This window comes from Podarcis liolepis, assembly GCF_965112155.1.
Source record: "Podarcis liolepis genome assembly, chromosome: 2".
Taxonomy (NCBI): Eukaryota; Metazoa; Chordata; class Lepidosauria; order Squamata; family Lacertidae; genus Podarcis; species Podarcis liolepis.
In genome coordinates, this window is record NC_139555.1 from 114205233 (window position 1) to 114227409 (window position 22177).

General features: G+C 45.2%; 1 protein-coding gene and 2 long non-coding RNA genes across 3 annotated transcripts; 2 read left to right on the top strand and 1 right to left on the bottom strand.

Moving 5' to 3' along the window:
* The first annotated feature begins 6503 nt into the window (after positions 1-6503).
* LOC310701969 (C-type lectin domain family 2 member B-like) lies at positions 6504-13297 on the top strand. The gene is made up of 6 exons (XM_083493562.1): positions 6504-6699; positions 8616-8690; positions 10839-10952; positions 11686-11876; positions 11979-12085; positions 12671-13297. Exons 2-6 carry the CDS (start codon positions 8639-8641, stop codon positions 12780-12782), a joined length of 576 nt encoding a protein of 191 aa, XP_083349688.1. The 5' UTR covers positions 6504-6699; positions 8616-8638; the 3' UTR covers positions 12783-13297.
* Positions 13298-14187: 890 nt separating this feature from the next.
* Positions 14188-15293, top strand: LOC310702091. Its single transcript, XR_014523220.1, has 2 exons — positions 14188-14465; positions 14808-15293. It is a non-coding gene; the product is annotated as an uncharacterized lncRNA (long non-coding RNA).
* Positions 15294-18091: 2798 nt separating this feature from the next.
* Positions 18092-22177, bottom strand: LOC310702166. Its single transcript, XR_014523314.1, has 4 exons — positions 21927-22177; positions 20241-20395; positions 19743-19852; positions 18092-18477 (listed from the first exon to the last, which is right to left on the bottom strand). It is a non-coding gene; the product is annotated as an uncharacterized lncRNA (long non-coding RNA).

Below are 22177 nucleotides of genomic sequence, written 5' to 3' on the forward strand. Positions count from 1 at the left end.
AAAGAGTTTCTGAGTTGAAACATATAGGGCTGAGGGCCTCTCCAGCTTGGAGGGGGGTTGTGGGGGTCTATCCTGCAATATGCATTGATGCAATAATAGTGGACCATCAATTATTATGCACTCTTGCAACAAAAGGGAGGCAAACAATAGCAACTTTGAACCATCTGGGGTACAGTGGTACCTCAGGTTACATACACTTCAGGTTACAGACTCTGCTAACCCAGAAATAGTACCTCGGGTTAAGAACTTTGGTTCAGGATGAGAGCAGAAATCGTGCTCCGGCTGCACAGCGGCAGCAGGAGGCCCCATTAGCTAAAATGGTGCTTCAGGTTAAGAACAATTTCAGGTTAAGAACGGACCTCCGGAACGAATTAAGTTTTGGAAGCTCTCCCCAACCCCACCACTTATCTAATTAAAATTACACATTTCCATTCTTGCTTTTGCAGAAACAATAACATTTATTGGGGCATTGTCAAAGGACAAATCAGGAGCTTAAAGTGGAGTCCTGATGATTGCCTTCCTGGGGCAAGGCAGCCTCCCATCTTGCCCATCAACTGATGAGAGGTACAAACCACTCAAGGAGGGGAGAGTGGTTTCCATCTGATGTGGGCAAAAGCCCACGCCAGGTTCGAGCACAACGGAGTCACTCAGTCCCAGCAATGACGAGAAAGCGCTGCTTTCAAATAGATTCAGATTTTATTTCAAGGTGCATCAAGAATGATGACAAACAAGAGAAGACAAACAAAACAAAAGAGTTATTGAGGGCCAGTGGCGTAGCGTGGAGGGTGCAGGGGGGGCGGCCGCACCGGGCGCAACATCTGGGGATTAGGGTTAGGGTGCGCAAATCCACGGGTTAGGGGGCGCAAATCCACGGGTTAGGGGGCGCAAATTACTTGCCTTGCCCCGGGTGCTGACAACCCACGCTACGCCACTGTTGAGGGCTGCACCCTGTGTTGTGCCTTCAGAGAGTTTTACACATGCAGATAAACATCACTCTTCTCATGTCATTCTAACCACTCTATTTAACCACGAGGCTCTTCATATCGACTCCTCAGGAAACATCTGCTTAGCCATATCCTGTGGATGTCCACCTCCCAAGAGACTGCGATCTACTCCCAGACTGAAAATCTAGCAGTGTTCTACCCATTTTTTTTTTGAGGGGGGGGGAATCCAAAGTTTTTAGGGGGCAGGCCAAAGTTGTTGAGTTTTTTTTAGGGGGGTGCCATAGATCTTATGCTTTGGGGGTATGCCATATATTGCTCACAAAACAATAGATGGCTGCCACTCTTGCCTCAGACCAGCGGCGTAGCGTGAGTTGTCAGCACCCGGGGCAAGGCAAGTAATTTGCGCCCCCTAACCCGGGGCAAGGCAAGTAATTTGCGCCCCCCCTAACCCCTAACCTGCCGATCTGAGGCGAGTTGCCGCTGGCGCTGCCGCCCAAACCACGCCGCTTGCCCGGAGGAGGAGGGGGGCAGAGAGGCGAGGAAAATGCAACATGGCCCAGCAGCTGCAGTAGCAGCAGCAGCAGCGGAGGCGGGGCTGTGAGGAGGGGCTGCCTGGCGCGTCCTCCGCGGCCCTGAGAGCCGCTGCCTGCCGGACGCCTTCAGCCCGGGCGCGCGCACAGCTCGTCGGTTCCACGAGACATGGGGCTCTGCTACAGCCTGCGCTGGAGGCTCTTCGGCGACTCCGGAGGCAGTGAGCGCGCCCCCCCCCCCAGATGTTGCGCCCGGTGCGGTCGGCCTCCCTGGCACCCCCCACGCTACGCCACTGCCTCAGACACAGCACTTAGATGAGGCTTTGTCCCTGGAGACGCTCCCACTACGTGACCGGACGTGCTGCCAACCTAGCAGTTTTAGCAATTTGAAAACATGCTAGCATGAGTAGATAAATAAGTACCACTGTGACAGGAAAGCAAGCGGCATTTACGTGTGCTCTGATTTCCGTCACAGTGTCCCGTTCCACCAGAAGCAGTTTACTCATGCTGGCCACATGACTCGGAAAGCTGTCTGGGAACAAACACCGGCTCCCTCGGCCTGAAAGCAAGATGAGCGCCACAGCCCCATAGTCACCTTTGGCTGGACATCCAGGGGTCTTTTACCTTTTCTCCGTAGACAACTGGATCGAAGCTGATCCTTTTAGATTTGTCAGCAGCCTTTGACATGGTCGATCATGATCTTCTTGACCATCGCCTCGCCGATGTGGGGATACAGGGCATAGCCCCCAAATGGCTGGGCTCCTTTGTCTCTGGTTGGGGACAGAGGGTGGCGCTGGGGAGGGAGATGTCGTCGTGCCACTCCTTGGTGTGTGGAGTGCCGCAGGGCGCAATCCTCTCCCCAATGCTTTTTAACATCTTTATGCGCCCCCTTGCCCAGATTGTCCGGAGTTTTGGGCTGGGCTGTCACCAATATGCTGATGACACTCAGCTCTATCTTCTGATGAAAGGCCACACCGACTTGGCCCCAGACACACTGACCAGATGCTTGGAAGCTGTGGCTGGATGGTTTCATGGGAGCCGATTGAAACTAAATTCTTCGAAAACAGAGGTCCTATGGCTGGGTCGGGATGGCATGGGGATGAGGGACCAACTCCCTTCTCTTGAGGGGGACCAATTAGTGCCATTGCCTTCCATTAAGAGTTTGGGTGTAATCCTTGACGCCTCCCTTTCCATGGAGGCGCAGGTTACAGCAACAGCCAAGGCGACATTTTCCCACCTTCGCCGCATCAAGCAGTTGGTCCCTTACCTTTCCCGCCCTGATCTGGCCACAGTGATCCATGCGACAGGCACCTCCAGGCTTGACTACTGTAATTTGCTCTATGCGGGGCTGCCCTTGAAACTGTCCCAGAAACTTCAGCGGGTGCAGAATGCTGCAGCGAGGCTCCTTACGGGGTCCCTGCCATGGGAGCATATTCACCCAGTGCTTTATCAGTTGCAGTGGCTCCCGGTGGAGTATCAGGTCAGGTTTAAGGTGCTGGTTTTGACCTTTAAAGCCCTTTGTGGCTTAGGGCCCTCATATTTACGGGACCGCTTCTCCTGGTCTGCCCCACAGAGGACCTTAAGGTCCATGAATAATCATAGTTTAGAGGTCCGGGGCCCTAAGGAAGTTAGATTATCGTCCACCAGGGCCAGGGCCTTCTCAGTGATGGCTCCTACCTGGTGGAATGCTCTGTCCCATGAAACCAAGGCCCTGCAGGATTTAACTTCCTTCCGCAGGGCCTGTAAAACAGAGCTAATCCACCTGGCTTTCAATTTGAACTTAGCCTGATCTTTTATTCTCCTTCCTTCTCTCCCCCTTCCCTTTTTATGAAGATTACCCACTCTGGGATCCCACAGCTAATTCTCCCCTGGTCTCCTCGCTGGCCCAAATAGGACTAATTTAGCCAGCTAGCACTGGTGATCATCTAATGTTTATTGGATGGATTTCCCCCCTAAATTGATTTTTGAATTCTGAATTGTTATTCACGTTTTATACTATATTTTATGCTGTTTTTTGTTGCATCAATTAAGTGCTTTAAATTTGTTGTTAGCCACCATGAGCCTGGTTTTCTGAAGTGGGAAAGGCGGGGTATAAATAAAAATTTATTATTATTATTATTATTACCCCACAACTGCCCCATTTTAAGCTGTATATCCTGGATCACATAATCCAATCCCAGCTTCTGTTTGGATCCTGGAATATCCCATTAAGACTAGCACCTTAGCATTAGTCAGCAAGGTTGAGCCCGACCCTACTGATGAGCACCAGACCACCTTCTGGGATTGCTTTGGAGATCGTCAAAGAGCTATGCCACAGTACCTCTGGGAGGCCATGCTGGCCGGGGGTGGGGAGGAGGCCACAGAAGTGGAGGAGGAGGTTTCAGCCACAGAGGAGGAGAGCGAAGGTGTGGAGTAGGAGCGAGCGAGCCAGTGGGCAGGAAAGGGAGGGGTGTGTGTTGGTGGGCATGAGCAATGGGGTGGTGAGATGGTGTGGGGCATCTCAATTTGCCCTCTTGAAATGTTGGGGGGTATGGATAGAGTCCTGCTGGTTTCACATGATTCAAAATCACATTATAAGGGATTATTATTATGACCGGAATGTAATTGAAACTAATAAGATTTTGGAATGCAGAAATAAAGAAAATCATCAAACCATCTAAATTATACAATTTGCCATTTGAACGATTAGTGTTAATAATTGTATTATAAATTAGTATTGTTATAATGAGGCTATTGTTGGATTGTAATTGAAAACTAATAAAATTTATTATAAAAAGCATTATTTTATATATTTTATTATTATAAAATCCTGTTCTGCTTCTTGAAGGCTTTGCCAACATCAGAAACTGCAGAAACTGGCTGCTGGATTGATGCCAAAAGGAGGTAAAAAGAATAATTATGCAAGATAGAATGAGCCTCATAGAAAGTGGAGAGAGAGAAGTTTTTCTCCCTCTCTCATAACACCAGAACTCCACGGAAACATCCATGGAAGCTGAACATTGGAAAATTCAGAAGGACACAAAGTTCGTCTTCATCCAGCGCATGGTTAAAGTATGGCGCTCTTTCGCCCAGGAGGCAGTGATGATTCCCCACTTGAATAGCTTTAAAAGAGGGTGAGAAAGGTTCATTGGGGAAAGGGCTATTGAGAGCTCCTAGCCATGAGGTCTGTGCTTTGCCTCCTTCTGAGTTTCTGGAAACTGCAGACGGGCAGAGCGCTCTTGTGAGTTTTCCTCAGTCATCTGGGTGGCCCCTGTAAGAACAGGGTGTTGGACTCCATATGCCTTTGGCCTGATCCAGCCAGGCTCTTCTGACGTTCTTATAGTCTTATGAAGCTCAGTTTAATAAACAGTCCTCATGCTGAACCAGAGGGGAATTCAGGGAAAAGGAGAGACAAGGAAGGAAACCCCACCCCACCCCCCTGTTGGCTTCAAACCAACTACTGCAGTAACAATTGCAGGAAATCAGTCCCATTTCCAGAAATCCAGGAAATTTAGTAGCAGCTGCTGACAATGGGTCTGTATAAGGAAATTTGGCACCACCTAAAAACATTAGTGAGAGCTGGACCATAAAGAAGGCAGATCACCAAAGAATTGATGCTTTTGAATTATGGTGCTGGAGGAGACTCTTGAGAGTCCCATGGACTGCAAGAAGATCAAACCTCTCCATTCTGAAGGAAATAAGCCCTGAGTGCTCACTGGAAGGACAGATCGTGAAGCTGAGGCTCCAATACTTTGGCCACCTCATGAGAAGAGAAGACTCCCTGGAAAAGACCCTGATGTTGGGAAAGATGGACGACACAAGGAGAAGGGGACGACAGAGGATGCGATGGTTGGACAGCGTTCTCGAAGCTACCAGCATGACTTTGACCAAACTGCGGGAGGCAGTGGAAGACAGGAGTGCCTGGCGTGCTCTGGTCCATGGGGTCACGAAGAGTCAGAAACAACTAAACGACTAAACAACAACAAAAGAAACTTGGTTGCTTAGAAAGTTGAGGTACATAATTATAATCTGCTTTAATATTTTTACTTTTGTATGTTTTAAATTAGTGTTGTATTTTTTCTGATTTTATTGCTTTATCTTTTTGTATACTGCTCTGAGGGTTTTACAGTAAAGTGGTGTGTGAATCTTATGATTCCCAGGTTTGGGGAAAGGAGAAGGAGAGGAGGAAGGGGGAGAGGGTTTTGGACTGAAGAAAAAACATTTCTAAAATAATATAAGCAGTGCTCTTTTTCTAAAAAATTTTTTTAGTGGTATTCTCATTTTGACTCAAGAAAATCTATAGAAAATTTATTGTTGAAATCGAGAAAAATAAATACAGTAACTGGAAAGGACAGAGAAGACTTATTCCAAAAGGTGGCTTTTAATTTCCTTTAAAAAGGAAACCCAGAGGGGAAAACACAAATCCACAGACCAAAATCTGTGGTTCTGCCAAAAAAGAGAAAAAAAGGAATGAGCTGATTATTAAGGACCACAGAAATATTTTTTTAAAAAAAAAATCCAGAAAAGTTTTTCCAAAAGCCTTCCTGCATCCAAAAATAAATGGTAAAACAGAGGGGGCCAACAACCAGATATCGACAGATACTTTCAATTGGGGTGGGAAGAAGAGAGAGAAAAATTCATGAAATAAGAGAAGGAGAGGGGGAAGCGAACAAGAGTCAAAGCAGGGAGTTTCGCCCCTTCCCTCAAGGGATCTAAGGCAATAGGAAAGACATTAAAGTTTCTCTCCAAATGACCTGGCGGCCTTTTCTTTTCCTAGATTCAGGTAGGTAGCTGTGTTGGTCTGACGCAGTTGGAATAAATAAATAAAATGTCCAGTAGCACCTTAGAGACCAACTAAGTAAGTTCTGGGTATTACCTTTGCATGAACACGAAAGCTTATACTATGGGTCGGCAAACTATGGTCCGCGGTCTGGATCAGGCCCAATTGCCTTCTGGATCCAGCCCACGGACAGTTTGGGAAAGGGCATGGGGATTCTCATTGTTCGGGTTGTGCCATTCCCCCCCGCGCGCACCATCCCCCCCCTTACACACACCGCGGCGGTGCCTCTTCCGTTCTACTGGCTTCTCCCCGCCCTGCCTAGAGGAGGAAGGGGGCTGGGCTTTGTTGGATCAGTGTGAGCGCTCGAGAGGCCGCCATTTTAAGCAGCCCTTCTCCAGAGCCCTTCTTTCACGCACTGCTCATCGTCTCTCCACCACCACCAGCCCCTGCCGCTCGCAACGCACAGGTAAGCTGTGTCCTTTATAAAAAACTGCATCTGTGGGATCTTTGTGGGGCCTGCCTGGCATGCTGTGTCCTTTTATTTAAAATGGGAGGAGGACTACTTGCCCCCCCCCACGCAATGTGCATAGGAATTCGCGTCCCCCCCCCAAAAAAAACCAAATATAGTCCGGGCCTCCACAAGGTCTGAGGAACAGTGGACTGGCCCCCAGCTGAAAAAGTTTGCTGACCCCTGGCTTATACCCAAAACATACTTAGTTGCCCTCTAATGTGCTACTGGACAATTTATTTTATTTCCCTAACATTCATTGGGGCGAGGTAGAGAGAGAGAGAGATTGGAGGAAAGCCATGAAAGCAGCCGAGAAAGGGAAGGAGGAAAGGAGTGAGAAATGTTTCGGGTCTGGAAGCACGAGGAAACCCGGGACCTCAGGAATCAATGAAAGATCAGGCTGGGGAACGGGCGCAGGCAGTGCCAGATTTATGTATAAGCTAAGCAAGCTCTAGCTTAGGGGCCCACTCTCTTGGCCCCCCCCCCAACAAAATTTAAAGAAAGAAACCTTGGATGTTCATTTCCAAAACAAGATAAAAAACAAATAAAATAAAACCTACACACAGCACAACAGTGTTTTGTGTCGTGTAGGCTCCTAGGATGTGAGTAATGGGTCCTGCCTGCTAGCCTGCTCCCTAAAATATCACATGCCTACATTCTGCCTACATTCTGCATGGACTGGTTGCATGGCAACATGGGCAAATGGCTTTAGATACCTATGAGGTCCATAAATTGCCATATAGCATATATTCAACACAAAAAACAGCGACAATTTGTTGTTGACAAAGGACAGCTTGACATATAAAGGGCCCCATTAGCTTCAGGAGCTTAGGGCCTCAACAAACCTAAATCTGTCCCTGGGCACAGGGCACATCTGCAAGGGGAGGGAGGATCTCATGGAGGGGCAGGCCAGGCAGGTCCTGCGGCTGTGCAGATTTCCGTCCTCCGTCCCTGGGATTAGATGACCGTGGAGCTCGCAGGTGACTGCTTCCTTCATGCCTCTCCCCTCCTGCTGCTGCCACCACCGCTGCTTCCTTCCCCTCTTTCCCAGGAACATTTAGATTCACAAAATGTTTAGGGGTACGGGTACTCCCGCGTGGCCCCAGAAAAAAAAAGCACTAAATATAAGGCTGGCTTTGTTTGATTGGGGGAACTGCTAGAATACATTTGGGTGTCATGAGGGAGGAGGGGGGGTGGGAGAATGTTCCCTTGTGCAAGGAGGAATCTTTGTGCTGACAGAACATTCTCCTAGCACTGCTAGGAATGCAACCCAAAGTTCTCACCAACTCATTCAATATAATAGGGAATCTAAAAATGGCTATACTGTTGTTCAGGCTTCAGAGAAAAGTGGAAGAAATTTGCAGAAGTATGAGCCTCTCTGGATTAAGCCTGCCAAATTTTAGGCAGATCCGTTCAGAGGTTTTTGTGCTGGACACCTTAATTAAAGTGGGTCAGACCTCACCTGGAGTACTGTGTCCATTTCTGGGCACCACAATTTAAGGAGGATATTGACAAGCTGGAACATGTCAAGAGGACAGCGACATTTCCTCATAAGCCTGGAAAACAGGCTTCATGAGGAGGAGGAGCTGGGTAGGAGGAGACTGGGGGAAATTACGATAGCCATCTTCAACTATCTCAAGGGCTCCTCCCTTTCACATTTACTCAACGCCTTTGTTTCATTAAGTAGAAACATTACTGTAATCATTTAGACTAAAAAGAAGCAATATTTCATACGTGAATTTTCCAGCTTTGTGAATTAGTATATTAGGGCTTTTTTGGGGGGTGGGGACTATACTAGTATGGAAGCAAAAGTGACCTTTTATAGATTTCAAGAAGAGATAATTCATTTCTCCTCTGTAATTTTCTCTCCACAGAGGAATCTTGGGACATTGATGTCATGGTGAAAATTGATGCAAGAGACTCTCCGAAACTGAGCCATTCTCGATATGGTAAGTGAGTCTGATGAGAGAGGCATGAGTTTGTCTCCACCTACTGTCAGAAAAGTTACGGATTTGCTGCTGGGATGAGAGCTGTAAGATGTAGGCCAGCTAATCAAATTCATGGAGACTCTAGTTTATTCAGGCAATTAAAAGCAGTTGGAGAACCCCTGCTTGACTGACTTCATAACTTTGTGTTATGCAACACTTTTCGGAACGTATCATTCAAAACATCTTTTAGGTTCCTCTTTCTTTCAGGAACCCAATCTGGCCAAAGATGTGTTGACATTAACTGAAATATATATATATATGCTGAAAGCAGACACTTAGAGCTGCATATTGCTGACGAACCACTTTGCTGGCTAGTCCTTACATTTGGACCTGATTTTCTTTAACTGTCAGTTATGCCATCCTCCGTATATAATTAATATAGCAACCTTAGTACATCTGCTAATCCTAGCCTATGTACTACAAACTGCTATTTTGATTTATTTGGTTGAGGCAAGCTTGAAAATTCACTATCCTGTATCGAATGAATAAAGGTTCTTCTAGCACAGGGAAATCTTGTTTGGTTGAACAATTCATTTTAATGCATTTTGTTTTGCACATCAATGGATCTACCTGTGATGTGTTGGAACCAACCCTATGCTATACAGAAATGTGCAAGAGCTCAAACAGTATCCCCTTAATGGTTTGTTTTACAATCAAGATTAAAATGGTTTCAGGATACAGTGGAACCTCTACTCACATATGGAATCCCTTCCGGAGGTCCGTTCATGAGTAGATCCGGGTTGCTGGTAGAAGCGCCATTCTGCGTGTGTGCATTCGGCAGCAGACCATTCTGCGCATGTGCAGACGCACATTGTTCGCCAGTAGGGGGTGGTAAGTCGAGGTTCTACTGTATTCGCTTGAGGTTGCTGCACTAGCTTGAGATGCATGAACAAAATATCGCATTCTGCTTCGAAATAGGATAGAGAGTCCCTTCTGGCAGACTGCTGCCAGTGGATTTAACAAGGCTGCCACTATTTGTCTCAGAAGCCCAAGTGACCTCAGCTAGAAGTTGGGCATTTAGCGCCACGAGTTCAAGCTGTGAAAAGCTCTTTCAGCAGAGACACATCAGGCATCTTCACTTCTGACTTCTAAGCTTGACTTGAAGACCTTTTCTTATGCCAACAAGCCTATACAGCTGTTTAAAATGTTGTTGATCTCCCAGCTATATTAATGATAAAAACATAAAGGTACCCCTGACCATTAGGTCCAGTTGTGGACAACTCGGGTTGTGGCGCTCATCTCCCTCTATAGGCCGAGGGAGCCGGCTTTTGTCCGCAGACAGCTTCCGGGTCATGTGGTCAGCATGACTAAGCCACTTCTGGTGAACCAGAGCAACGTACGGAAATGCCGTTTACCTTCCCGCCAGAGCAGTACCTATTTATCTACTTGCACTTTGACGTGCTTTCGAACTGCTAGGTGGGCAGGAGCTGGGCCCGAACAACGGGAGCTCACCTCATCGCGGGGATTCAAACCACTGACCTTCTGATCGGCAAGTCTTAGGCTCTGTGGTTTAGACCACAGCACCACCCGCATCCCTTTATATTAATGATATATTTATATATATTAACGATTTCTACTGGTGATATTTGTTTTATTGTATAACTATTATTCTGAAGCACTTTGATAGTTTAAGAGATGGTTGCAAGTAAATGCTTTTTAATAAAATAAATAACTAGTGACTCACCAGCCATGTGCAGAGGCCTACCAGTTGGCTGATTTTCTGGTGGGAGGCACCAAGCTTCATGATGCCACAGGTGAATTTGGTTCATCTCATATCCTTCTAACATCCCGTTGACCAAAATCGGGAAGTTTCTTTTTTGGTCTCCAGCTGATTGGACCAGAGCACAGGACCAAAAAAATGAGACATTCTGGGATACAATCAGAAGCCAGAATTGGCTTCTGTAATTCCAAGATGTCCCGCATAAATCAGGACTGTTGAGTGGTATGACATCTTGGTGTGATGCAAGCTTGAACTCACACCTTCAATGTGGGTGGACGACCCAAGCCTTGGTAGACTTGGAGCCCCCCAGATATTTGGAGTTTCTAGAAGGACTTGTCTGGCATCTTGTTGAAACCAAGGACACATTAACACTTTATTTCCCTCTGCAGGTTTGCGCAATAAAGAAAAAAAGAAACTCGCTTTTACTGTAATAATTTTGAGCTTGGTGCTTAATGTCATTCTGATCATTTCCATCATCAGCAGCAGCAGCACTGGTTTATCAGGTAAGTGAAGAGCCATTTTGCTGTAACTTCTGCCAGGTTATCAACAGGCCACCTGCTCTCACAGATCTCCTCTCCTCAGCAGCTAGAATAGCTTTATTGGTGTTCAGCTGAGGTAACCTGGAAGCAGTTGTGGATGGGGGCCCACATTCAGGCAAGGTAGACTTCATGTACTGTAATAACAGACCAATATGCACACACAATACACACACGATTTCAAGTGATTTAAATTGTACGATACAATTCTAATCAAAGGCCTATCTCAGGGAGAGTCAACTAGGCCCTGGCTGTGTATTTCACGGATAGTCAATTGAGGTTGACTATCTATGGTTGAGCCACAAGAGAAGCTGCTCTATGTCCTGCAAGCTCCTGAGTTTGTGGACAGAGATGGGCACTGGGCTGTCTGCCCTCCCTCCTACCCTCATTTCCCCACCCTTATCCAGCCCCGCCTGGAGATGATGGGGGTTGACCAGAGACCTCCTGCACACAGTTTTTTGTGTGTGGTGTATTTGCAATTACGTTGTTATACTGTATTTTTATGTGATTGCTCTTATGATGCTTGAGATGTGTTCCCATTTACTTTGTTGCAAGCTGCGTTGAGCAGGATTCCTTTTGTGGAAAGGCAGCACACAGATATAATGTTGATGAGTGGAGTACATTGCCTGACCTTTATTTTGGGTAGGACTATTTATAAGCTATGGATAGTGATTTGTCTCACTTTCTGATACCTTTCTAGGGACAAGCGCAGTATTGCCAACCGCCCTACCTTCTCCTTCCACTCCAACTGAGTGCTGTCCAGGCGGCTGGATTGGCTACCAAAGGAAATGTTACTATTTTTCGGACAGTGACAGAAACTGGACTTCTAGCCAGAATTACTGTGTCTCTTTCAATGCCTCTTTGGTCGTGATTGACTCTGAAGAGGAGATGGTGAGTGGAAAGATGCAGAGCAGAGTCTGATGCCTTAAATGGAGTTGATTCTCCACTTGGATGAGGGTTGGAAATGTATTCACACTTCTTTTCTTTATTAAGATCTTCTTGAGACGGTACAAAGGTCATTTTGACCACTGGATTGGTCTCCAAAGGATGAATGACCAGGAGCCTTGGAAATGGATCAATGGCACCATTTTCAATAAATCGTAAGATCTCTCCCCCCCCCCCTTGTGTGTCAAGAAATAAATGTCGAAGTCCAGAAACTAGAAATTTGACAGAACCAGCCATTTAAATGTCTGGGCTATGCAGAATGTTTTGCTTTTGAAAAACTCTTTCTCTCCCCCCCCCTCTCCCTCCACACACACACACACACACACACACACACTTTTGAATTTATTCAGGAGGGAGGACTGAGACATAGCTACAGTGGTGGGGGCCTAGGGGCAGGGGGCCAGGATTTTGCCCTGGGTGAAGCCTTCATAGGGGTGTCATTGAGTCATCCAGCCTGAGTGTGTGTCGATATTTCCACTCTTCTTCTGAAGTCAGGGGTTTTTATACCATTTGCTGAGGCCCTGAGCCAAGATCACATAGTCTAAAATGTAAATGTATTAAATTAATATAAACTGCCTTCTGCAGTTTTCTTCAGGTGAAAATTAGCTTCCAGGGCTTCCTGTACATACATTGGGGGGGGGGGTCTCTTTTCAGGTACATACCTTGGGGGGTCTCTTTTCAGTTGCATGGTCTTATACTTGTTCTTAGGGATACCGTTTCTACATTCTGTTGCTTTTTAGGTTTGAAATCCGGGGAGGAGGAAGAGGTGCTTACTTGAACCATCAGGGTGTTGCTAGCGGCACCAGTGGAAGCGAAGAACGCTGGATCTGCAGCAAACCAGTTGGTAAATGAGAAACAGCACAGGATTCTAAGTCATGCAGATCGGACGCAGACAGTCTGGAAATCAGCATGTTTTTACAGGAGTAGAATGTGTGCTTTTATTTAAAATGCATCTCTGGGTTATTGGTGGGGCAAAGGAATTCGTTCACCCCCCCACCTCCAAAATAAAGTCCAGGCCCCCACAAGGTCTGAGGGACAGTGCACTGGACCCCTGCTGAAAAAGTTTGCTGACCCCTGTAATATCTCCCGCTTGGACTACTGCAATGCGCTCTATGTGGGGCTACCTTTGAAGGTGACCCAGAAACTACAATTAATCCATAATGCAGCAGCTAGACTGGTGACTGGGAGTGGCCACTGACACCATATAACACTAGTCCTGAAAGACCTACATTGGTCTTCAAAGTGTTGGTGCTGACCTTTAAAGCCCTAAACAGCCTCGGCCCAGTATTCCTGAAGGAGTACCTCTGCCCCCATTGTTTAGGGGGTGGAGGTCCAGCTCTGAGGGCCTTCTGGCAGTTCCCTCCCTGCGCAAAGTGAGGTGCCTGCCCTCCCATCAGATGTCAAGGAAATAAATAACTATCTGACTTCTAGAAGACATCGGAAGGCAGTGGCTCCCCATTTGTAGAATGCTTTCCCCGGGAGGTTCAGCTGGTGCCTTAAAGGGAAATCTTCAGTTAACAATATCACCCACAATGCTATCCTATGGGGAAACTTCAGATAATCACTAAAAATCAGTCGTTTCACTTATCTTCCTCATTTCAATGGTTCTTTACTCTTCTCAGGGAGGGGGAGGGGGGGACAGGAACCACGATGCGGCCAGTCCGCAGTCTGCCATTATCCTTCAGATGTGGTGCAAGATGAGGAGATTTCACCCCTCCCATACCCAAGAATCTCCTGACCATCTCCTGATGATCTCTGCTGACTCTCCACAGAGAAGAGGAGGCGTGTCCTACCTATTAACTTATTCTGCCCAGCAACATATCTGTGTGTGAGAGAGAGTCAGTCAGTCAGTATATCGGAGAGAGTGAGAGTGTTAGAGATCTTAGAGATTATATTGCTGCTAAGAGCAGCTGCAGACTCTCAGTGTAGCATTGCTTTATGCTCAGAAGATTTAGCTCTGTATATAGTTTTGTACCATAGTTGTAGTTACAGAATAAAAGGAAGATATTTTACAGAGCTGCTCTCCGAGTGGTTTATACTCTGCAAGACTCTGCAAAACTCTGCTGCGCAACGACTGAATTATTGAGACAGTGAATCCGGTGCTCTCAGCTCTGAGCTGTGAGTCCACAGCACTGTGACCGTTTCCTGCGGGAAGGAGGTCTCTGGCGGTGCTACCCAGCTCGCCCAGCCCAGTCGGGGTTGAGGTACAAGAGTCCAGTTGGTGCACTGGCTCTCTAGGGCGATGCTGACACAAATGACTTCTGACAAGCACAAAGAGTTCGAACAAGACTGAGTGGATGGGGGGAGGGGGGCTTGTTTAATTTCACTGCACAAGGGTTGTTGTTGTTGTTATTGTTATTATTATTATTAATGTGCCACCACATACACCAGATACACCTCCCAGGTGTCAGACCAGATATTACCAGTCAAGATAAGGAGGGAAGGTAGGGTGAGGAAGGTGTTATCAGAATCACAAAACCCCACGTGAAAAACCCATCTCCAGAATGGAATGCAACCTGGCCTGAACAAATAAAGGTGCTAAGTCGTATTTTCATGACAAAGGGATATGTATGAGTGAGAAGAGCATGTCTGGATCTCAGATTTCTGTCTGACTTCACTCCTGTGGTACGTTGGTGGGGAAAAACCCCCAGAAGCTTTCCTTTTGTCAATTATAGGGACAAAACTACCAAATCTGTATAGAAATTTATTCATGTATGCGACTACAGCGGCAAGAATGTTACTTGCCCCAAAATGGAAAGAATAAGAATTGCCAGCAAAAGAAGAATGGATACAAAAACTTACGGAATATGCAGAAGTGGCAAAACTTACTGGAAGAATAAGGAATCAAGATAACAAACTTTTTTTAAAAAATAAAAGAATGGAAATGGTTCATTGAATATTTACAACCAAACTGTAAACAGATAAGAACATTGGCAGGATTGTTGTAATAACCTGCAGTTTTATAATATATATTAAAAGTAGATGAATAAATGTGTAAATTAAGTTAATTTGGAGATGAAGAAAATATTAAAAATAAATTTAAGGAACTGCAGAAGGAAGGGGAAGGAAGTAAAGTTCTGAAATGTTCAAATGATTGTAAAATCATTGACATGTATAAAATTGAAACTCATTAATAAAATAAAATAAAAGATAAAGATAAACATTTTTTTAAAAAAGACACCACTCCTATGGTGTGTGCGATGTTTTGATGACACTGTGAAATGTGTTATGGGAAAATTTGAAAACTTTTAAAAACTCATGTGACCTTTGTTCAGGGCTCTTTCTTTTTTGCTTGCCTTAAAGGTTGGAACCTTTGTTGCAACAAATAAAGATCAAGCCTATTGGCTGCTGATTTGTTTTTCATTGCTTGGCTGAAGTCTCTTATTTTCTCTGACTTGATACAGAATTTGCAGGGCTAGACTCTAGCGAAGTTGGGAAATGGTTTAAGTAGTGTACCCCAATATTTGGGATGTGAAGGGGGAAATATAAACTGCAGAGGAATTCCTGGGTTAGCCTTTGGGAAACGACCTGTTGAAGCTAGGGCCATTAAGGATGAACAGAGGGCCAGGAGGAACCAGACAAGGATGTCCACTTCCACCTTTGCTCTTTAATATGTGTTTAGAACTCCTGGCATTAGATAGCATTGTGAGAGTCATGGAGGAGTTGAATATGCTTATTTCAAAGCCTCATTCTAGTATTCCTAATTTGATGAAAGCAACGGATGATTTGGGTAAAATATCAGGACACTCAATTAATTGGTCCAAATTGGAATGGTTGCCTATAGGTGAAAATCTAATTACATATTTTTTGCTCTATAAGACTCACTTTTTCTCTCTTAAAAAGTAAGGGGAAATGTGTGTGCGTCTTATGGAGCGAATGCAGGCTGTGCAGCTATCACAGAAGCCAGAACAGCAAGAGGGATTGCTGCTTTCACTGCGCAGTGATCCCTCTTGCTGTTCTGGCTTCTGAGATTCAGAATATATTTTTTCTTGTTTTCCTCCTCCAAAAACTTGGTGCGCCTTGTGGTCTGCTGCATCTTTTAGAGCGAAAAATACGGTACTCATTCATTTAAGCAATACCAATTCCGGAATTGTACCAAATTTATTCAATACCTAGGTATGCTAATACCAAGAAATATAACCCAGTTAGTAACAGTAAACATAAATGAAATAATAAAAGAGTCTTCACTAGATATTGACAGTTAGGAACCATTAAACCTTACTCTTGTGGGGGAAAGTGCATGCTCTCAAAATGAACATTACTCCCAGATTTCTTTATGTCCTGAGAGGACTTCCAGCTTTTATACCTGGGTCATATTTTCAAAAGATAAAGTCCCTGTTTAGGAAATGTCTTTGGAGTTCAAAAGCACTGAGGATATCTATGCAGAAAATACCATTACAAATGAAAGAAGGTGGATTTGGAAATATTGGAGACCTCCTGATGATCTTAACTTCCTGACATGGGCAACCTTAGAATATACTTCTATAGCACTTTTGGTTGCTTGGACAGCATTAGAATCAAAAATATTTCAGAAATATTTGAAATTTCAGATGACTCTTGAAATAATTCAGTTAGAAAACTGGATTGTTGTAGCTAATAAAAGCAATTTTGATCCATTTTCCCATGCAAAACTTACTCTGTGGGGATATCCTACTCTAAAAATTTGAATAGAAGATGGTAAGATGGAAAAACTGGATGGAAGCAGGTGTATTGACCTTGATAGATGAAGAATATGAACGTTACACGTATGATGTTCTAAGAGGAAAAAATATCACCTGTCACATGAGGCCCAATGGCAATATCTGCATCTTTCCATACAACATCTTTTAACAACCTCATCTCAAATGTTCAGTGTAAAGCGTGCCTCTTCAGCATTCACCATAAGCTATAGAATGGTTCCAGGATGGGGAAGGAGTTCCACAAAGTAGGGCTGCATAGTGGCCTAGCTTGCACGATGGTCTCATGACCATTCAAACCATCTCCATAATGAATCATTCTATCCTGCATCTGCTTCACATCATTTTAAAGCTCTGCCAAGTCCTTTTGGATCGGCTTCAGAACTTGTACTTGAGCCAGTAAATTTCAGTAAACTGGTATTAGTGTCCTCCACCACCATTTTCCGCGGCGCAACCGATTAGTGATGCTGTTGGACTTGAAGAAGCAGCCTCTCATTTTGCTCTAGTCGTCATGGCTACATCTCATTAAAATAAATAATATATCATGGGAGGTTTTATATACCCATTAATCAATGACTTTGTCCAAGCAGTCCGATAATTCAGTAGTTTGAAAGCTTGTTAGTCTGGAGAGGGACGAGAAATTTGCTTTCAACAGGTTTGGGGGAACTGACTGCTTTGAATGAAAGGGACGGTGCTGTTCTGTTTGTACTGTAATTATTGGCCAGGTTTTGTGCTGTCAAATTCTACAGTTGATCCTCAACTTTCACTTCAGACCAATCTTTCAGTAGCCAAAATATATCTACTTCAAATTCCCTTGTTATCTCTGGATTTCACCTAGAGGTATTTTGCTGAAAACAGAATCTTCTTAGTATTCAATATCTTTTAAATTTTTGTGTTCCTGGCAAATAACAAAATTTCACATAATTACCGTATGTTTCGCCCTATAGGACGCACCGTCCCATAAGGCGCACCTAGTTTTTTTGGGGGGGAAATAAAGGGGGAAAAAATATTTTTCCCCCAGGCGCGGGGCTGGGGCGGCCCGAGCTTCCCCCGACCCCAGCCCCCAAACAGGCAGCTCTCTGCAAGCCGTGGGAGCCCAGCGCTGGCTCCCGCTGCTTGGGGAGAGGTCCGCGAAGCCTGGACGTGCTGATCTCAGCGCGCGCAGGCTTCGGGATGCCAGCAACTCTCCCCAAGCAGCGGGAGCACTCCCGCTGCTTGCGGAGAGGTCCACGAAGCCTGGACGCGCTGATCTCAGCGCACGCAGGCTTCGGGATGCCGGCAACTCTCCCCAAGCAGCGGGAGCGTTCCCGCTGCTTGCGGAGAGGTCCACAAAGCCTGGAGAGCGAGAGGGGTCGGTGCGCACCTACCGCTCTCGCTCTCCAGGCTTCAGCGAAAGCCTGAATTCGCCCCATAGGATGCACACACATTTCCCCTTCATTTTTGGAGGGGAAAAAGGGCGTCCTATAGGGCGAAAAATACGGTATTATCTGGCCTTTGTTCTGGGCTCTTTCTTTGGTTTGATTTGCAGATGGTATCCTTCTGCTTATTTCGAAGACTCAATCTAGTATTCCTAATTTGATGAAAGCAATTGATGATTTGGGTAAAATTTCAGAATTTTACCAAGAGGTATTTTGCTGAAAATAGAGAAATGCCTTCCACAATCTTCTCGGTATTCGGTATCTTTGAAAATTGTGCACTCCTGGTAAATAACAAAACCCCACATAATTATTATCTGTATCAAGCTAAAATATTACAGTAAAAGAGAGTCTTTCTGGCAAATCCATCTAAGTTCAATACTGCAGGCTTCAGCGACGAGTTCAGACTTTATCTTGCCACAATAGTTCCCTTTGGCATACTTTGGTTCTGGAAATCTGTGGAAGGAAAGGGTAGAATTGAAGGTCAGGACTGAAGACTGTTACAACTATTCCCCCCCCCCACATTCTTAATAGAAATCAGGGGTGTTCCCAAAATGTGTAATAGGCTGGCTGTGTGCATTTGAATCCTTCAAACATGCATGAATAGTATCAAATTGGATAGCATGAAGAAAGTCATCATTATTATTTATTAAATTTCTATACCCCCCTATACCCGCAGGTCTCAGGGCAGTCCACAGGATACAAAGGTCATGCGTGCTTGATAATGGGACCCGGCCATCTTACCCTTTTCCTGCCCCAATACCAAATATTTTCCTTTGAGGCATGGGAAGGAGGGTTGCAGCAGTGGTGGAGAATCCTGGGCATACTTTACATCCTGGGAACTAAAAATGACCAGCCCAGTTTGCCACCTAGGGAGAGTTGGTGAATTGGTGTAATGGGGCAGATATAGGAGCTTGAGAGCAGAGCTGGCTTCCTTGTTGGTATTTGGACCTCAGCACATTCCCAGCAACAATGGATGTGCAACACTCTGTATTAGTCGGTGACTCACCTCAACCACATTAAGACTTTCCAAAGCCCAACTGGTCAGTTGGTCACTCCAAATTAAATGAGATGGGGGGGCACCCGGCATTAACTGCTAATAACCTTCCAATTCTCCCTTCCTTCTCTCTCCTCTGATTTTCCTCTAGGACCGAAAATGAACTTCTGGCCAGTTCTTTTTGAATGTAGGTGTTATGTACTGAAGTTCTCCCCCTGGGCCAGCAGGGGGATACTGTAGATAGTTATGCAAATAAGGGATTGAAAGTGACGTTCAGTGATTGGATAGTTTTAGAAAGTTGTTACAATTATGTGTACTGGAGCTCTGTATAAGCAAGCTGACTGAACCCTTCAGTTCAGTTCTGTTCTGGCCTCTGAATAAACAAGAGCTGTTTGAAGAAACGCTGTGTCGTCTGATATGTTCACCCACAACTTAACAGTATGTATGTGTTAAGAGTGACAAAAAGGTCTCCCTCTTTTACAGTGCATTTCCAACAGTTCTTATTTTTCATTTTGTACATTTGTTAGTTTGGTGGGTATTAAGTACCACCTATAAATGGAATTTGGCAGCGTCTCTTATACCAGTCCCTCTCTCTGCATGAGAATGCTGGCAACCTAATTGGAACCAGTGCAGAAACCTGTGCCTCAATTGCACACCCCAATAATCTGAGCTCTAAAAATTGCACGATGTTTTGCTTAGGTTAAAAACAATAAGAAGAACTCACAGACTCTGATCAAGCTGGGAGCCTGTAATCCACATCCATTTGTTCTCTGCTAATGATAGTGAGAGTCCGATCCAGAATTTTGCATTTTTTGTAATGTTTTTTATGAAGTCCTGTGTCAGAGAAAATGTATTTTTGAAAAAGATATTTGCTGATTTTCAAACTGATGACATCAAAATAAAGATTAATATAAACTCCACCATCAACCACATCCTTCTGAAAAGACTTTCTAAATAAAAAGAGGAGTTGGGCTACAGTTACATGAATTTGCTTGCAACTTACTGCTTTGGTTCTCACTAGTCAATCTCCTCAAAGCCCTATCTAGACACTGATGAACTGGCCATGGGTGGGAATGGGATGAAGCACTAAACAAGGCCCTGCACTCCACAAGCTTCTCAAGTCACAAAGCATGATACCATTGTTGAGTTACTAAATTAGAATTAAAAGCAATTGGACTCAGCTTCCTTCATGGATTGCATGAAATATATCATTGATCCTGACCATTTCCTGTTTGTCTTGGATGACCAGCAGATGAGAATCCCTTGTTGAACAGTCATGTTGGCTCTCATTCCAGGTTTTAGTATCTTCCGATTGCCAGTAGCATTTGTCCCTGTGGAGCTGCCATTGTACAGGGCACAATTTGCAAGTGGAATTAACTGTGGAAGGGAAGATAGACACATAATTTAATGATTGTGACTGGCTCACCATTTCCAATGTAGAAAAACATTATGTACTCTGCAACTGCAGAAACCCAGTGGCTTTAGGCTTACTGACGCCAATAGTACTTCAGTAGCCACAACCTCAATTGTGTGGCAAGTCCCCTCCCCCAAGAGAAATAAAGACACGGGACACATTATTTAAGGTTAATGGGCATAAAAAGGCCACAACTTTATTGATTACAGAATTGGAAGGTATTGGCCTTAGGCATTGGCTCCTATCAACTACCCGGCATGGAGACCGGGAAGGGTTAACCACAAGCCGTGGGGGGTCCCGTTGAAGTACGCCAACTAGGATCCCCACGGGTGTCACCGCTCGGGGGCGTGCCGGAGGCCCTTACCTCCCTAGGTTTCGGACGAGGCAACGCCCCCCGGAGTCCTCTACCGGACTACCCATTTCCATTGGGGGAAGGTGATGGCGCTCCCTTCCCCCTCATTTGCATAACAATAACCCCTGCCAATGCCTAACCGCCAAACGAGCAAAGCTCGCCGCCAATACCTTCAAGCCTGTAACCAATCCCTAATCCCTGCTATAATGTCCCTCAACCAAATATCATTTCCCGCATCTGACAGATGCACGCCATCCCGTCTGTAGAGGGCCTCGTTGCTGTACTGGATGCCTGGGTGCCTAATGACGCGCCCATCCAGAGCCACCACTCTACGTTCCACAGCCCGTTGCAAGACCTTTCTTGCCTTATTGATTCCAACCGGGCTCACACAATCCCTCCACGTCCTCCTCTCGAGCAACGAGGACCACATGATTGTAATGTTTGGGTAAGTCGCCAACAGATCGGCAAAATCGCCAAAAATGTTCCATCTCAAGTCAATGGCTTTGCAATACGCTGTCATTTTCTCCCAATTGGACAACCAGGGCATCAGGTGGGCCCAACTATAGTAGTCCCTCCAAAGTGGTGGGCTATTTCACTCATCTTTTTGCTTTATTTATTGACTGAAAAGGTGATTGATCAGATGGGGTGGGTGGGTAGCAAAATAATGCTTGTAGCAGAGGGAAAGGGGCAGCTAGTCACAGAAAATGAGTTAAAAGTCTAAAGCCAATTGAAATACAGTCGTACCTCGGAAGTCGAACAGAATCCGTTCTGGAAGTCCGTTTGACTTCTGAAACATTCAACTTCCAAAGCGAGGCTTCTGATTGGCTGCGGAAGCCCCATCGGACGTTCAACTTCTGAAAGAACGTTCAAAAACCGAAACACTCACTTCCGGGTTTTGATCATTCAGGAGCCGAGGTACGACTGTATATATTTGGACCAAACCACATGTTTCAATACATCCATTTGTAACATTATTCTGACTCTTGCTTCCTTACTGCAAAACTTATTTGTGACGGGGGAACTTGTGGGGTGAAAGTGAATTTTGTGCCCATTAGGATTCCACAGTGACCTATATTTGTAAAAAAAAATAATAATAAAAATAGGCCTGGTATTCCCTGGAGAGGGGAAACAGGTATTTTTACCTGAGGGCTTGCTCTGGTATTGGTTGCAGAGGCTGCGTCTTAGGAAAGCCTGAAACTCGTCTAAACAGAGATTGCATCTGCCAGCATGTTCTCTTGTTTCTCCTTTCTCAGTTTTCAACTGCAAAGCTACTCCTCACCAAACAAACAAACAAACAAACAAACAAACAAACAAACAAACACATTTATTTAAATAAATAAGCATCATGTTAACACACATAATCAAAATATGGAGGCCAAGGAATGGAAAAAGA